The 18657-nt window shown below is 35.4% G+C and overlaps 1 protein-coding gene across 1 annotated transcript; it reads right to left on the reverse strand.

Annotated features, from left to right (window-relative positions):
* Window positions 1-1408: 1408 nt before the first annotated feature.
* On the reverse strand, window positions 1409-18471 carry LOC124631527 (integrin alpha-4-like). Its single transcript, XM_047165971.1, has 25 exons — window positions 18334-18471; window positions 16284-16434; window positions 15268-15371; window positions 14563-14630; window positions 13424-13460; window positions 12952-13056; window positions 12595-12678; window positions 12083-12154; window positions 11695-11795; window positions 11121-11336; window positions 10690-10792; window positions 9000-9191; window positions 8597-8694; window positions 8203-8290; window positions 7208-7368; window positions 6406-6608; window positions 5621-5846; window positions 5166-5326; window positions 4773-4854; window positions 4542-4631; window positions 3899-4055; window positions 3389-3470; window positions 2662-2773; window positions 2150-2221; window positions 1409-1700 (listed from the first exon to the last, which is right to left on the reverse strand). Exons 1-25 carry the CDS (start codon window positions 18338-18340, stop codon window positions 1578-1580), a joined length of 2895 nt encoding a protein of 964 aa, XP_047021927.1. The 5' UTR covers window positions 18341-18471; the 3' UTR covers window positions 1409-1577.
* Window positions 18472-18657: the final 186 nt, after the last annotated feature.

An 18657-nucleotide genomic window follows, 5' to 3' on the forward strand; every position in this document is an offset into this window, starting at 1 on the left:
ATGCAATTAATATCCTTAATGGCAATGGAAAAATCTTATCAAGACGAATAAAATAAGCTCAAACACGAGGTAGTAAATAGATACCGTTGAGGAGTTCCCTCGTCTCACTGTCGTCTCCATCGTCAGGTCAGGTCTTAACCTCCACAGTTTTGTGGTGTCGGAGACATATACCCGAATTACAAGTTTTTATTCGATATGTGCTTACAATTTCCGAGAGTTCCATAATGTTTTAAGGTTTCTATCACCAGACCATGGACCCTGGAACTATAAGTCGGTAAAAAAAAATCTCGTTCAATACCTCGTATTTGTCGATTAATATTATAATGCATTTCAATTAAAGTAATAAAAGTGGAATAGTTAAGTGTTCGTAAGCATATTTTTCGTAGTATTGAATAAGAGTCAAACCAGTTTTTCTCAGCACTCCTGGGATAGATTTCGAAATATTTCGGTCTGGGACCTATTATAAGCCTATAGAACATAATACACTATGCAGTTACTGTGGGCAACTCTTGAGCCCAACTTCCATACAAAGAATAGCATTGTCCTTTGCATTTATGCTTTCGTGTTTTTTTTTTTACTTTATACAAACAGAGATTTTTAAATGAAAGCTACGTAAATAAGTTTTTTACAAAGTTGGAGATATTAAAAATGTCATATGCGGGTGGTTTAAGTGTAAACACTGCACTTTTAGAAATAAACTAGTCGGTTATTACTTACTCGGTTTTTATTTATAAAAACGGTCTGTTTTACTTACGGATAGCACGTAATCTAAATAAGTAGTTTTTTTTACTATGAGGTTGCCAACTGAACATAAAAATACTCGTTCAAATTAACAAAACTTTTAGCCATTGCTAAATAAAACACAATTTAGGCTAATTCCACCTAGAGCCTGAAAAGGTACAAATCTAAGCTATTTATATGGAATGTAGTTTTTTTGAGACGCGGGTGGAACCACGGGAAACAGCTAGTTAACATATGCTACTAATTACTATTTACCAAGTCGAAAACTTGTCCCTTTCTACGAAAATCAATAAGTCCTCCCGTCTGCGAAACTCTTTGCTAATGAGTGCGAACACATTAGGCACACTATTGTTTAATATTCGAATACGGCGTAGTTTCCACAGTGTTGCCAACTTATGAACTTCGGTGTTGCCCCTTCTGTGGCCCAGAAGACAATGGCATACGACCTTAAATGTTGCCAAGTTGGGACATCAATCAAGTAGACGTTAGAAGGACCTTTAAGTTGTATCCATTGTGGCGCCCTCTGGTGACGGTTATCCCGTTTATTATTGTTTGGACTCTTTTGTGAAAGTATTCAGAGGTCAAAAAAGGGTCACTGTGTCACTGTTACGGGAATAACTTTGAATACACAAATTAAAGGGGTGATTATGTAATGAGAAATCTGATATTTTTTTATCGCCATACTGTTTATTTTGACAGTAAATTATAATAAAGATTACTTGGGTGGAACTGTTGTACAATATTTCATTGGTAACCTTAAACTTACCATTAAGAAAATAAACTACAGAATATAAGATTATAATACACTTAACGTAATTTTAATATTTCAATACTGATTAGGTAGATGTTTTGCTCTGCTCTTCTTCATCGTCTTCCTTCGTGGTTTCCAGAACCAGTTTATCAGCATCCGAGGGTCCACTGACGGAAGGTCGACCAGTAGGCATTGTGCTTCGCCGTAGCTGTTCAAAAGAACATAGTACATTAATAAATTATTTTGCCTTGCCATGATAAGGCCGGTTGAGGGAGAATGCAAAGAAGGGCCAACGGGAGACATATGTATAAAAGATCTTGGTGGCGTAAGCTATGAAGGGCCTAAGTCCGGCCACTCGTTACCAGAAAAGTGAGATGACCAAAGCCATTAAAGTTTGGAAGACGAAGAAAAATAATGGGTTCAGGAGGATAATAATAATGGATTGGCATGGGCCGATGGCTTAGAATTATGTAAAGATTATAATTTTATACCTGGGTTATCTAGAGAGATGTGCACAATTTCAGTTAGCTTTTATTATTTTATAACTTTCGACTATGGGTTGCTATAAGCATGAAACATGCACAGTTATTTTATTAGAACCTAAGATATTTTATATTGATATTTATATGAAATTAATTTGTTTATAGTAATACTTACAATAGTCTGGCGCCTCACACTCTTCCGCAAATTTATCAACTCTTCTTTTTTCTTGCGGCGCAGAAACCCAACCTGAAAGAAGTGACCATATTACGATATGCAGGAAAATAAAACAAACTGCCTTTATTAAAACGTCCCCTTAACAATGGTACTAACATTTCCAGTAGAAGCTGTAACCTATGTTAGTTTTAAAGTCGATTAAAAGCCCAACTACACTGACAATATAGAAGCTATATACTTACCTACATGGTGTGAAATTATGCCGTTGTGTAAATTGATAAATATGCAGTGACATTAATTTCAAAGAAAGTTATCAATCATCTTAAAAGGGCAGTCTTTTGCGCGTATAGATGTTTACTGTTACAGCCTTTTTTATCGTCCCACTGCTGGGCACAGGTCTCCTCTCACACGGAGAAGGATTGAGCATTAATCACCACGCTTGCTCAATGCGGGTTGGTGATTATGTGGTATAGATGTATTGGTGGTAAATTAGCTCAATAGTTTTAGTTTACCTTATAGAGCACGATTGCTATGATAATGATGAAGAAGAGGCCGACACACACTCCAATAATAATCCACATAAGTGGAAATTCTGGTTCTTGAAGCATTATGATTGTTTCAGTGCTGAAAGAAAAGTAAATATTAGCATTAATTTACGATGCGAATGAAATTAATGCAGAAGCAGACACACTACAGACTAAAAAGTCGGCCGACAGTTACCCGAGAGTTGGCAAACAACGTGAGTTGAGAGTTGTTTTTAAAGAGATTTTTGATTCAAAACAAAGTTTTCAGTAGGTGTAATACCGACTAAATACCTAATCTTTGTAGTGTGCGGATATTTAACATCATACTAATTTATGAGCCCCAACAAACAATCGGCCCACTAAAAGCTTATAGTTTGCGAGTATTCTTTTTTTTTTATTGTTAGGAACAGCAAACAGTTACATTATAAAATCTTATAAATAATATAACAAAAACTTGTTATGGTCATAATTGTAACTCTTATTGCAACTACTAGACGGTCGATTGTCTCTGTGAATGATTCTACGGTTCTTACTAAGTATAACTTGTATGATTAACCTCTCCACTCAGAGACATTTAATGATTACTTAAGTCACTCCTTAGTGACGGAATGTCATACAAATCCTTCACTAAGGAATGGCTTAAGTAACCATTAATTATCGTTATTAAAAACTTTTGACTTTGACATATTTCAGTGTACTTATTGCGTATATTTACCTTCCAGAGACAGAGTGATCAGGAAGCAGCAATTTTATCGAAGAAGTGATCGTCACATTTTTGTTATCTTCGAGTCTATTTCCTGCAAATCAAATGACAGAGAAATTATTTAAAATGACACCTACACACATCCGTATCCTTCGATAACCATTTCAAACATAGCTGGGTTGAGCTTTAAGATTGATGATGTCCTCCTAGTCGATTATCGGCTACGGCGGCTGCTCTCATGAAAGGAGATTAACCAACTGCGCAGGACATATTATAGTGCACAAGCATTTCCGCAGATACAGGTGTATTCACTATTCCTTCACTCTCATAGCCCGATTCGACGGCAATCTGCGCCGACCGTAGAGAGAACGTGTGGGTGTTACAAGTTTGCCACAAGTATCTATTTCAGGATAATAATAAAGAATAGCAAAAGTAAAGTATTAAAAAAATAATCCTGAGTCTGAAAAATACAGGTCAAATTGAGAACCTCTTTTTTTGCAGTCGGTTAAATAATGTTCTTACCCAGCGTTCCACTTAAAATGTTTATCGGTACAACAACTTTAGCTTGAGTCTTGTTCATTCCCACCAAATCCTCTAACGTGCACATATAGTTCGACTCAGTATCATCGTCAGAATTCCGTATACAGGAAATTTGCGTTCTAGCTAACGAAAAGATCATCTGAAAAGTTATTACATTCTTTCGTAAATCAAATACATATAAATAGGTATGTTTAGTATGAATAAAAAGAAATAGTTTAAAAATCTAAATACACGCTTTTTATCACGTGTTTTAGCTGGTCATGTATTGTCATCGGAATTCAGAGCGTGTGCAAAATTTCATCCTAATCGAAGGCCCGGAAGTGAGTCAAATTAAGATTCCAAGACTTTCTTACATACCTTCATAGTTACAAGTGAAGCTAATATAAGAGTGTTAATATATGGTCGGTATGGTAACAACTGATAAACTAATTATACTTTAAATATATAAAGATAAATACACATTGTAGCACACAGACCACAGCCAACAAACACACTCATCCAACGAAGGTTGAAACTAGGAATCGAACCCGGAATCCTCTGTTCGCAGTCCGGCATGGTGACCATTGACCCAACGGGATCGTCCAAGTAAGTAAGCACAAAGATAGTGATTTTATAATATACTCACAAAGATCTTATCGTATGAAAGGTATGGATGCTTCGGCAATGTTACTAGGACCTCAAATGGTGCATAGTTCGTAACACCGATATTCACGATCTGTAAAATTGTTTTATGATTATTTATACAGTAACTACATAGATTCTTTGAATATTTTTGTGCGAAAACTAGATGAAGTGGACTACCAAAGAGTTTTATTGAGAAAAATTGTTCTAGAATCGGTTAGAAGATTTTACTTACGGTAAAAATATGTTGAAACTTCTTGCCGTTAGTATCCACATCTTCATGCGTTATGTTTACGTACATACCAATATCGGTTTCTCTGTAAAATAATATAGAAGTTATTTATTTCATTTTCACTGGACCATATTTTTTAACCCGACAACAAAAGTGTCCAAGGTTCGTAAGGTTCGTTATAAGGTTAAAACCGACCTTTTTGAATGTGATTTTTTTGCATTTATTGAAACGAGTTTGTTTTATATTATCTAAGGATTTGTAGAAGCTTGGCATGTAAAAGATGGATTTGGGCTGCCCAGGACAAGGACGGTTGGTACCCATTTGGAAGGCCAACGTTCAACAGTGGACGGCAATTGGCTGTTATAATCATGATGATGATGGAGTAAGAATACAAACCCTTTAACAACGGGACCAAAAATATCAGGCACCATATCCGTCACTATCGTAGTTTCTTCATTTTCTGGCTTACCGCAGTAATTGAATTTTTGAATCTTTATCGTAACGTTCGTGTCTAAATTGTTGAGATGGTTCATCTCTAGCTTAATTTGGCCGGTTGTCTGTAAATTAATTTCAATAAGTTTCTTTTTTGTATATATATTTTGGCAATATTTATGAAGATTGAAAATACATAACTCCTAAAGTATTTTTTTCTTTCAAATTCTGGACGTAATATTTTTTACAAAAGACAGATTTTCGTTAGCGATCTAAATATTATTATTTAAAAAGACCAGCGGGTCACCTCAGCTTGGAGACTCATTTCTCATATGTATGTAGTGTTTTAATTTTATGGCCAAGACAGACATATGATGCGTAAGACATTGTTTCATACGTAGTGATGAAAAAGCACATACCCAATCCTGTCCAGTCTGTAAAGGAATCGGCGGAGAGCACTTCACCTCCGCGTAAAGATCCGAGACTTTTGGCTGCAGGTGACAATTTCCAGGTGTTTCAAACACAGGTACGTCATATATGAAGACATGCAAACACATATCGTATGCGACTTCACCAGTATTCAATACAGATATCTCAATGTGTTCGTATAAACTTTGGCCTATTGTGTACTTGTGATCAGGATACCTGGGGTAATATGAGCAAGTATTGGATAATTTTTTTGGAACATAGTAACTATACTTGAACGGGGTAAAATATCTAGATTGAATGGATAAATGTATAGAATCAGAAACATTTATATTTACATAGAACATAGGGGGTACCAGTTTTTACATAGGTTAAAAGTTCTAGCTATATTCTGCCCAACTTGGCATGCAAATATTTTCTACAAACATAGCTGGAAAACTAGCTTTCAATAAAAAATCAGGTCATCCGAATTTTGTGCTGTGATGTCATTAACAGAGGCACACACATAGCGGCCAATCTTTAACGTGGTTAAAAAGATATGAAAATGTGTTACTGGAAAGAAATAATGTAACACGCTTTTAAAATTGGTTGCCTATTCTTCATCGAAATATTATAGTATAGACCACGTAGGATAAAAAAAAAACTAGGTTTAAATACATTCAAGGTTTTTGAACAGAAAAACTTTTAACTTACATCCTTCTCCGTGTGAGAAGAGACCTGCGCCCAGCAGTGGGACGATAAAAAAGGCTATAACTTTATAACAAAGATAATTACTTACTGGAAGCTAACTTTAGGTGTTACAGCCAATATTGGTATACACATCTTGCCAGCACACTCGGCTGCCCAAAAAGAGTTCCGAGTGGCCAACACACTTCGGTCACTTAAGATCACACGAGAACTGTCAAAAGTAGGCAGCGTTCGCGGATCGTACAGCAACGCGGTCTTTGTCGTCACGACAATTTCATGGTGGTATGCACCAGTCTTTGAAAATAGAAAGAAAGTATAATTAATTAAACCTTTTTTTTAAAGTTAAGTCAGTTATGTATGTATATAGGAGAACCAAACTTTAACGTTGAATTCCAGTTACAATCGTGAAAACTTTGGTGAATTTTTGGAGAACGAAAATGCCTCGATAACATTTTAGTTTGTCAGCCTTTTAAGTTCATCGCCTAAATATGAGCGCGAGAATATCTAGAGAGATCGTATAATTAAAGTATTTGATGATGAATTACTCATCAGTAACGTATTCAAAGGATAAGCGCTCAAAATCCACTACAATAAAAAAACCGGCCAAGTGTGAGTCGAGGTCGCACACGAAGGGTCCCATACCATTATTTATAAAACGGACAAAACGTTTGTTGTATGGGAGCCCCCCAAAATATTTATTTTATTCTAGTTTTCAGTATTTGTTGTCATAGCGGCAACAGAAATACATCATCTGTGAAAATTTCAACTCTCTACCTATCACGGTTCATGAGATACAGCCTGGTGAGAGACGGACGGACGGACAGAGGAGCGAAAACAATAGGGTCCCATTTTACCCTTTGGGTACGGAAAACTAAAAAAGAAAAAATACTCACTAAAGGTAGAGTGAAGGGCACTTTTGTACAATAACTTGGTTTCCTTTCGTGCAATGGTGGATGAGGAATGGTGACAGATACCGTCTTGATAACAAAGCCCTTGGGAGTGGTGGCCAATAAACTAGCATCATCGTGTAACATCTCCACTGTTGTTGCTAATTCTGTAAAATAGTAATTTTTTTATTATAATGTTAATGTTATGTCTAAGTTTTTAGAATAAGTTTAATTGTTAAAGTTATTTAAATGAAAAGTCCTCTTCCTATAATTATATCACCTTTTGCTGTGCCCGAGAGGGTCCACGATTTTAACCTACAAAATAAATGTTTACCACCTAAGCCTACATTGTGGAATGCAATAAAGAATTGAGTATTGAGTATTCATTTAGTTTAAATTTAATTTATTTATTTTTTCCTGTTTTTCTTCGTGTACGCATTAAATTATAAATGTTGCTCAGCTGAAAATCAGTGCTGCGCTTGCAAGCACAACGAATACTGACCTGAGTCTTCCACTACACATCATTTTCTCATTCTGTTTTTTATCCTGTTAATGTTACGTGTTTGTGTAGAAAATAAATGGTTTGCAAAATATAACCCAAAAATAGAAATACAAGTGTGCTAAAGTGTCGTCCAAAACTTAGTAAATGTTCTTTTGAAGTTTTGAGAAACAACTGGTCTGCTTAAAAAATAAAGTTTGATTGCTTAAAATGGTACAAATGGCATGTGAGCTAAAAATTGTATCTTATGTACATTTATAAAATAATGTTTTTTATAAGTTATGGTAGATATTGAGTTGATATAGAGCAAAGTGGAAGAAGAAGATACGGAAAGCGGACCCCGCGGCATAAACGCTAAGAAGAAGAAGAAGAAGAAGGTACATAAATATGTAGATATTGCGTTGAGCTATTTATTTGAGAGGGTGAGTTTGAAGTGGTGACTATCATATCTATTCAGCAGATTTTACTAATAGATAGTTATTTAGGTAGTTACGATACTCACCCGCTATAACTTTCTCTGGTAACTTTGGATATGTCACATTTATGCAGACGTCTAATTCAAAATTCGTCCGACCTGCCTTTGTCCGACCCTGTAAGTTGATAGTTTTACATTTCTATTCGAATGTGTAGGAAAATATTATTATTCTAAAAATTGAGAAAAACAAATATTTAATACTTCAGCTCCTTAAAAAACTGAACGTTTAGAATAATATATAATTTTTTTGTTGAATTTGTTTTTCTTACACAGCTAAATGATCAAATCAAAATGTTTTTATTTCAAATAGGCCTTTGCAGGCTTCTATGAAACTAAACACTATTTGTACGGTTGCAAAAAGTTGGTCTCATGGAGAAGAGCTGGCAAGAAACTCCATAATGATTTATTTATAGTTGGTTACCTGTAAATAAGGGAATATGACTTCCGTTGTCACGTAAATCGACGCCATGCATCTCAATAGAAGTACCTTGTTGGTAAAGGGTGAGCCTATTGCCAATTCTGCAAGGAAATAATACCTACATTAACAGCATTTTATTTTATTAACTACTTCTGTCAACAGTTTCATCTGCGTGACGTATGAACCACTCTGCGTACCCGGATAAAATGCCAGTCTTCCTCGACAAATATACTAACTTACACTGTGTAAATAATTTATCAAATTGGGCCATTATAAGGCCAACCAAAAAAACAAATCTTCAGCAGCCTTTTTTTAGACAACTCCAAAAATATTCACCACTCTCAGAATGTATTTATACTATAAAAATTATTTAGCGAACTTGCAGAATCACAGAAATAATACATACCATTGCACCCATTCTTGTCATAGTCTGACAAAGCCGTCAGACTCATGCCAAAGGAATTGGCGTAACTATCTTCAGGGAGAATCTTCTGTAAGTATTCAACGGTTTTATCTGTTTTAGTGACCAAAACATGACCACTGTAAATATACACGGCTCCCCTGCCAGAATCTTCGAAAGGTGCACTTATGGCTATTTCTGAAAATCAATCAATCAACATTAAAAATCGTTTATTCAAAGTAGGCTTAAAGACCGCACTTTTCGAATGTCAGAATTACATGAGATGGCCCAAAAAACACCCATTCTTCACCACTTCCTATCTAGACTTTTGCTTTTTGCTCATTGAGCAAAAAAAGCGACACACCGGCCGTGGGTTATATTACACGAACCATTTCGGGCCAAATTCGACCCCCCTGTAACTCAACATCTATTTTATTTACGCATATCAAATTTCTAGTATCTGTTGAGACCCCCTCACTTATCTAAAATACAAAATTTCATTAATATACCTATTGTAGGTCTTGAGATATTGACGTTAGAAAATCGCTATTTTTACTATACACTCACTGACTGACTGACTCACTCATCAAAAACCTAGACCACTTCCAATGGTCGTATTGACTTAAAATTTGGCATGGAGGTAGGTCTTTATATCAAGGTAAAGGGAAAAATCTGAAAATGGCCAAGTGTGAGCCGGTTTCAAAATAATGAAGGTGTTTTATACCCGGTGTAAATTTATACCCCTAAGAAACTAAAACGAGCTAAATTTATCTACATTTATATAATATATCTTCGAATGGTCGTACCGATCTGAAATTCGTTACAAAGGTTTGTATTTAGTCAAAGTAAAGTAAAAATCTGAAAACGGCCAAGTGTGAATCACTTTCGAAAATAACGAATGTGTAACTTTGATCCACGAACATAATATATGATAACATGTCATGTCAGTCAGTTGGTAAATCTAGTCCAATTAGTTAATCTAGTTCATTTCTTTGTAAGAAACACAGTGCATATTCAAAAATCTGAAAGATAGTATAAATGAGACATTTTTTTAACTATATTCATCAAAAGAAAAAAATAAAATAAACAACCTTACAAAAATAAATGAAATCCCACCCAAAACAAAAATGTGAAAGACTGCCAAGTTCGATAATATGGGAATGCTTCGCCTATAAAAGAAGTGAGATCTGAATAAGTACCAAGTTCCATACACATACCTCAGTTAAAAATAGTTACTTTTTAATGATGTTACTTGGCAAGTTTTAATAGAAAATTAAATACTTGATTTATTGCGTTTAGTATAAACCTATTTATAACAAGGTGTGTGAAAACTTGCCAAGTAATATCATTAAAAAGTAACTGTTTTTAACTGAGGTATGTGTATGGAACTTGGTACTTATTCAGATCTCACTTCTTTTATAGGCGAAGCATTCCCATATTATCGAACTTGGCAGTCTTTCACATTTTTGTTTTGGGTGGGTGTGTTATATTACTTGTAAGAAGTGGTGCAACAAACTCCCCAGCAACATAAATCTGTCTTTCTTATTTAAAAAAATCTTAACGTTTACAATTTCAATACAAAATTATATCATTTATCATGTACAAGTAAAGAAAAAGGTGTAAATCTGTATCTCTGGGATCAACGAACAAACTGAGAGCTTTAAATAACTAGACTAGATTATTATCATAATCTCACCATCTTTTCCGTCACCATTTAAGTCACCCAGGCTAATTATAGCACTTCCAAATTGTGCTCCAGATTCTTCACCAACGATTTTCTTTTCGAAAGTTGGTGGATTCTGCAAAAAACATGTTCTATAACTACATAATGTGTTATAGTTGTTCTAAAATTTTCTTCGGCTAGCTATCATGTGTATAAAATACAAAATCTTAACCTGCCCTATGAATTACTCTACTTGTTTGTTATAAGGTTTTTGGTTGATGGTGGACACAGAAACAGTTTTTTTTTCATTGATAAAAAATTACATCGTCATAATATGTAGTGAATTATGCTACAAAGGCTCACCTGTCAGTAATGTCTTAAGGTGAGTAAATAAGTTAAGGTGTGCCAGTTACCAAAAATGCTAATTTCTGATTAGCATTTTTGGAAAATTTGAAAATACTCACATTTTTACGATTAGCTTTATAAATATACACAGCTCCCAGATTGTACTCAGACTCAGTCGCACTGCCGTAAGTGGGAGCTCCCACAAGCAAGTCATTCTTGGTGGCCCCAGATAGATGAGCGGCGCAGAGAACTGCTCCAAACATAGACCCCACTTTGGCAACGTCCTCTTTCTTGTTCAGCTTTGACTGTAGTGTGGGACCTCGGAAGAATAAGACCTGGGCAAAAAATATATATATTATATAAAAATATTTTGTTACAGATTTTTAGCCGATGAGAAAAATATTTCGTGTAATATAATAAGAATGAACACTAGTATTTAGAGTGTTCCAAACATTGAATGTCATGGATTTCCATAAAATAACGCCTGTTTCATTAATTACTTGGGATTACAAAAACCACTAGTATTGCAAAAATACCCTGGATGGGGTCAGGGAACTCCAGCGACCAAAAAAAGTATCAAACAAAACTTTTATCAGACTTTTATGACAGTAGCTTGAAGGAAAAAAATATTTTAATTTTATGATTGAATCTACAATTTTAAGAGAATAGTTATAATTTTTTTTGTATATTTACCTCCCCAGATCCGTCCTTCCCATAAGTTGTACTCACTGCGTAAGCCAAACTATCTCTTTCCGTACTCTTTCTTATAAAATGACCAGCGGAGACAGCATACCCTATAACACATATTGAAAGTTTATGAGACATATATTATCTCTTTTGGTTAATATTATATGAGTTTAAAGTCTTATTTTTAAAGGGAATAGATATTGTTATTCTGAAGGCAAATAAACTGCAATTCGTTTTTCATTAAGAAAGTCAGGGACAAAATTAGTTGAGTCGTGGGATTTTGGAATGACTTTTCATGGAATAACTTACTGCTCTAACTTAAGCACGTGTATTGTAGGCTATATGTTTTTGCTGGTCAATGGCGGCAAATATATGTAACGAAAATAATGCTTACCAAAATTAAATTCAGGTGAAGTAGTTCTTAACGCTTCTGCGCCTTTTCCAGATTTTATTAGCATTGCTCGTCCTAAAAAAAAATATAGAGGGATGTATGACACAATACTTTCTTAGTACAACATACTCAAAATCTTTAATTGTTACAAAACCTGAAAAGTGTGGGTCTGGGGATTAAGCGTCAAACCTTCACCAATGTACACTCCAAATGCTTTTTCCTAGCATTTTGACAATACTACAGGTCTTTCTCATCATCTGAGCCCTTTCCCAACTACGTTGGGGTCAGTACATAAAAAAATTAGTAAAGTTGCATTGGTACTTCGCCTGGCCTGGAATCTAACCCACGCACTCATACTTGAGAGGTTGATTCTTTATCCACTAGGCCATCATGACTATTTTTAGGTATACGTTTCAACTCAGCATAATTAAGCATATGTATATCTTTCGATTTCATGTCAGCAATGGCATTGTCTTAAAAAAAAAAAAAAACATTTTTAAAGTATAGAAACGTACCGTGGCTCATGCCAGGACCGCCGATAATGATGGATTTGTCAGGAGTCACATCAATACTCCAACCAAATGAATCCATGTAGTCCTCTGAAAAAATAAGGTTTATATGTATACAATAAGGAAGTTACTTAAAAATAAAGATACAAAAATATTAATATTGGCAACAAAAATATTCGTTATTTTGTATATATTTTTTACCAAGTTCACTTTTAAGTTTGGGGGTCTAAAATTGAATTAAAATACACGTCTCTACACCTACAATCTTACATCAACAATACATTCCTGGTTGTAAGTTCAAACAAAATGCTTGATTTGGAATTTAAATTGAGGTTGAGAGAAAATTACGAAAAAAATACTTACCTAAATCTTTACCAGATCTCTTGTTAAGTGGTATTGTCTGTAACCTTTCTATCGTCCCGTTTTTGTGCAACAAACATGTCCCGAATGTTATGTAAGATGGTATACCTAATAAATTAACAAAACATTTCATTCATGATTTTCATTTTTTGATGCTATTTATTAGTTTTAAATTGTATATATCGTCCCCGCTGAGCAAAAAGTCACTAAGTCCGAAAAAAAAACGAAAATAAGTTATCAATGTCATCAACATCAGAATTCATTATCTACGATAAATACTTTTTTACGAGGACGATAAATAAGTTTATTTTAAGTGTTATGTAAATATGTGGACATTTCTTTATGTTCAAAATAAAATACCTTACATATTAAAAGTAAAACAAAACCATTATTAATAAATTAACTAAAAAACAAAATTATCGAAAAACATCTTTTGAGTACAAAAATTGTTTATAAAAAAAATTGTTATTCGTACCAAAATTAATATAAGCCGTGTATCTTGGGGCACACATCTGAAATCAACAAATTGCATTTTAGATTTAAAAGTTCTAACAACAATATGCAATTTAATCCTTAAGGCGCTGAATGCCGAAATTGGCTTGTCTCAAACAATTTTTTTGCCAAATCTATACAGCGAAAAAAATATATGTTAATCTTGAACATCAGCCGAATGCATCCAGACAGGTGGGCCAATGTTGTTGCTCAGTGGATACCACAGGATGGCCACCGCAGACGTGGTAGGCCCCGGAAGAGGTGGCGTGACGATCTGGATGCCTACAACCCTGACTGGTGGGAGCACTCTAAGGATCGAGAGGTGTGGAGACAAAATGGGGAGGCCTTTGCCCAGCAGTGGGACAATAAGGGCTAAGAAAAAAAAAATCTTGAACATATTTCTGAGAACCCTGTTAATTTCAATACACGTTTTCGAAAAGTTTTCTCCATACAAAAAAAAAATTAACTTACCTCTTAAAATGATCTTCCAACAAAAATATATGTATTACTTATCAATGTACATTGATAAAATGTATAAAATTAACTAATTCATATGTAAATACAGAACTTGGTTAATTTTTATTTTTGACTACACAACTCATTTTAAAGTTCATAATCAATATTATTTTACGAACATTACGAACGTCCCGTCATCAGGCTTCTCTTTCCTATGTATTTGTTTTGGGTGCTGTCAGCCTCTTAACTTATACATGCCAAAATAATTCTGATCCTCCAACCTTCGAGGGCTGGTTAGTTCCCTCGACAGTGGATTCCCAGATAAAAAGTAGCCTAAGCTCAAGATTATCTGTGTAGTTTCATTAATATCGGTTCATTTAGTTTGTTTTGGCATGAAAACAGACAGACGGAAGGGTTACTTTCACATTTATAACTTGGCAAGGATTTTAAGCCTTTGGGGACACTCGTCTTGTTCACAGACGGTAGGCTATTAATTCGTTTGTGTTATATGGAGGCTAACCCGACTAACAAACTTACAACAACGACTAGAATACAGCCAACAAGCATGCTCACACAAATGTTGAGCGTACCGGGAATCGATCCCGGGACTATCAGTTCGGCAGTCTGGCATGATAATCGTTGCCCCTACGAGGTGGTTAGACTTACCACAACGAAATCTGGTCCTGCTTTGACAGTAGCTCCGAACCAGTAGTCATGCGAATAATTTAAGTGCACTGTAACAATGTTAATTAATACACATAACTAATAATTTTGGTATCCCCCATTGGTGAACAGAGACGTTTAATAAAAAATATAAAAAATTGGGGACAACGGGAATATGCACACGTTTTTTTTTTCAAACCGAATCGATTCTGAACAATTGATAGAGACAAAATTATGTTTTGAAATTATGATATTATGGTAAATGAGGTAAAGAAATCATTTCGTACTGTATGTGGTGAGTGGGCAGGAAAAATGGACTAATTTAATTACTTTTGTTTACATATTTGGAATTTAATGAGGAAATCTATATTCAGCAGTGGAATTTTAATGTCTGAGAAGGTGATGAAAATGACATATTATTTTAATTAGGTAATTATAATAGAACATGGCCTTGATGGCCCAGTTGTTAGGTATATATTAACGTGCTCCGATGCATGGGTGTCGGTCCTGCGCCCGATTTCTCTCCGGTCGTGTAGGATTGCCGTTTCATCGGGCTATGAGAGTGAAGGAACAGTGAGTGCACCTGTGTCTGCTCAAATGCTTGTGCACTATAATATGTCCTGCGCAGCTGGCTGATCTGATAGGAACCGGGGCCGATAATCGGTTAGGAGGATATTATCAATTAAGAAAATATTTATGATTACTTACATCTTGTAATATCGTTTTGTATAATCGGAGAACAAACTTTGTTATCTATATTGCAATCATAGACTGTCCCAATACCATTTTCCCTAGGCGCGCTAACCACCAATCTGCAATTATTAAAATGTTTTTTTCCTTATAATCAATGTATTTACCACTATCCTGTACCGATTTGGTACTGTTAGGCATACTTATTAGTTTTACTTTGATTTTGATTGTAAATTTCAACGGTAATAGTTGTTTCAAGTAGTTACCGTCAATTTGTTTGCACTTGGAAGAAGTAATCTTGACTCTACATTATATCAGTACCTAAGAGTACCTACCCGCATACTGTTAATTTTTAGTCGGCTGGTAGTTGTTTTGGGCTCATAAATCAGTATGAAAGATGAATAAACACATTACAAAGAGCCTGTATCAGATCAACTGGAACTCTGACTGACTTTCTTAAAAAAAAAGATAGATGCTATAGATACATATACATAAAATACGGTTTTATCTCACTTACATACTAGCCAGGAAAACTGAAACGTTACATAATTTTTAAGATCTACTTACAAGTACTACATATGTATTTCTGTCTTTTATCAGAGAGATCGATTTTCAAGCAGTTCTTAAAAGTGGCGTTTTTCTTAGGGTGCGTCCACATCTGGCGAATGTGCCGCGAATGTGCAGCACGCGAGCCGTTTGCGACCTGCCCGCGAGCTGCGCGCGTGCATTTTTGTTCGTGCGCCGCTTCTGCGCCGCCCGCGCGCTGTTCGCGCGCGACCTACGCGCCGTACACGATCAGCGCGCAGGCGGCGCGCGACGCGCTCTTTATTAAATAATAAACGGAACTGTAAGGGCGAGAACTGAGTGCGCGCAGATCGCGCGCCGCTCTACGAGCCTTGCATGAGTTGCGCTAAAGAGGCGCACCAAGCTATTGCAGTGACTGCACGCGCCCAGCTCGCGGGCAGGTCGCAAACGGCTCGCGAGCTGCGCATTCGCGGCACATACGCCAGATGTGGACGCACCCTTAAACTTACTTTTTAAACTGTTGGTCGTAGGTGAGACTGTAACCGAAGAATGAGTCATTGCGAACTTTGGTTGGGGGTTCAAATAGCTCGATAGATTCAGTATAGTAGACCCCATAAACTGATGGCCACGCCACTTGGGCGAGGTATACCAAAATAAGTACTGAAAAAAAAAAACTTTTTAAAGTAGCTGAGATTTAATGCCAATGAAATATTTTGAAATTATTTTGACTGTAAGTATGCTTTTTGCTTTTTGCTTTTCTAGAGTGGAGACCACGCCTCGGCAAACGTAGTGTAGGACGTCCTCAGGCAAGGTGGAGTGATGACTTGCGCAAGACGGCTGGCAGGAGCTGGATGCGAGAAGCCGAAAATCGATCTCAGTGGCGTGCACTTGGAGAGGCCTATGTTCAGCAGTGGACTGCGATAGGCTGATGATGATGATGCTTTTTGGTGGTAACTATTATACATTTATTCACTACGTACGATTAATCTACAGCCAGTAAGTTAAATAAATCTATGTAGTTGTATTGGGTTGCCCGGGTAACTCGGTTGAGGGGGTCAGATAGTCAGTCGCTCCTTGTAAAGCACTGGTATAGATAGTTCAACTCAGATTTGCGCGCGGCCCTATGTGTGCGTCGGCTTGTAAATATACAACTTTCATTTGTATGACAGTGACGTCGTCCGAGCATGACGTGTTCTTATCGCTTTTGTTATGGGTACAGTCGTTTACGAAAATGTCTAGTTCTTCACGGAGAAAACGTTTAAGGAGTCAGGTAGCGTTTCAAAAAATGAAACAACATTCAAAGTTTTTTATTATTACATTTTACAGTTTTTCATTATTTTCTCATACGTTTTTTCAAATTGACATTGACAGTATCTAAGAAATAAATGAGGTGAAATATCTAAGATGAATTAAATACTCCTTACATATTTTCTAGCTCGGGGTACGCGGACAATAAATAAAAGTGTGGACTAAGAATGTAAAAAAACGTATAATCTAGTATAATAATGTAAACAAAATGTGTGCGGAATTTTAAAAAATTATATTGCTTCGCATAATGTCGACCAAAATAAGACGGAAATAATGAAACTCATAAATGAACGTTTAAGTCAAATTGATGAAGGGATGTGGTATAATACTTGTCGACATGTACAAAAGAAAAAAGAAGAATACTATAGACATTGGAGAGTAGCGAATCCGAAAATTCATCATTTGATTTTTCAAGTAGCGATTCAGAATCATTATAAATATATAAACATTAAATTACGTAATAACTGTTTTTCTTTAAACAGCCGTATACAACCCCTAAATAACTGTATTTGTACCCGACTGTACCTCTTGTCACGCACACAAAGTCACTGTATATGTACAAGGGTTACCCACACATAAGGCCGCGCGCAAGACTGAGTTGAACTTACTATACTCAGCTACATTCGGTTAGACTGGAAGCCGACCCCAACATAATTGGAAAAAAAGGCTCGGAGGATGATGCGGATGACAGTACATCAGAAGGAACACGATAGTCGTTTTGAGAAGAAAACAATTAAATCATGTTCTTTTACATGCTTTAGCGAGTTGAATATGTTGTGTTATAAGGGCTTTATAATTTATTGCCAAGGAATTAGAAGGGAATGGATTAATTAAGGTGCGTGAATTAATTATGTATTTCAAAAAAATATTAAATGATCTATTAAGGCAATGAGACGTGATCCATTATACTTAAATAAGTTAATAGCTTAGAAAACACTAGATGTGTTTATCTGCTGCTAGCTTTCTCTCTTATTTACAATAACGCTGCTATTTAAAAAATGTACATCATATTTGGACTGTTTATAGTGTTTAAAGACATTTTTTTCTTTCTAATTATTAGCTCACTTAGTTATAAAGAAAAGAAGCGTTTCTTGTATGTTATATCAACAAAATTCACGAGAATCTGATTTTATAGTAAGTATTTCAAATCAGCTGTAACTACAAATTTGTATACGTACATTTAGCCAAAACGTTATTAAGATATATAATACCAAATAAAGTTGTCTTAAAGTATTATTATATATTACTCACATTTCATTTTATATTGCGATCATCACTTGTCCACATGCAGTATAATACTGAACGGTTGACATGAAAATGACTGATGCAGATCCAAATATAACATTTACTAGTTTTCCTCGTAAACAACATGAAGTCAGTTATCCTATTTATATTTAAATTATATAAATAACCCTTTACTAATATGTATTAATATTATGAAGCCGAAGAAAAGTTAAAGTTTACTTGAACGCGCTGAAATAAATAAAATAAAAAAAGTACCACTGGATCTCTTTGAAAAAAATATATCAGTGTCACACTACCCTCACACTGCAGAGTGAACCGATTTCATGCAGT

This window comes from Helicoverpa zea, chromosome 6, assembly GCF_022581195.2.
Source record: "Helicoverpa zea isolate HzStark_Cry1AcR chromosome 6, ilHelZeax1.1, whole genome shotgun sequence".
Classification (NCBI taxonomy): domain Eukaryota; kingdom Metazoa; phylum Arthropoda; class Insecta; order Lepidoptera; family Noctuidae; genus Helicoverpa; species Helicoverpa zea.

Bases quoted from the DNA above. Each gene is read 5' to 3' on its own strand.
- LOC124631527 (XM_047165971.1), bottom strand. The intron at 13,461-14,562 runs GTAAGTCTAACC...TGTTGATTTCAG, and splicing joins CAGGACCAGATTTCGTTGTG to ATGTGTGCCCCAAGATACAC. The intron at 8,291-8,596 runs GTAACCAACTAT...ATCAACTTACAG, and splicing joins TCATATTCCCTTATTTACAG to GGTCGGACAAAGGCAGGTCG.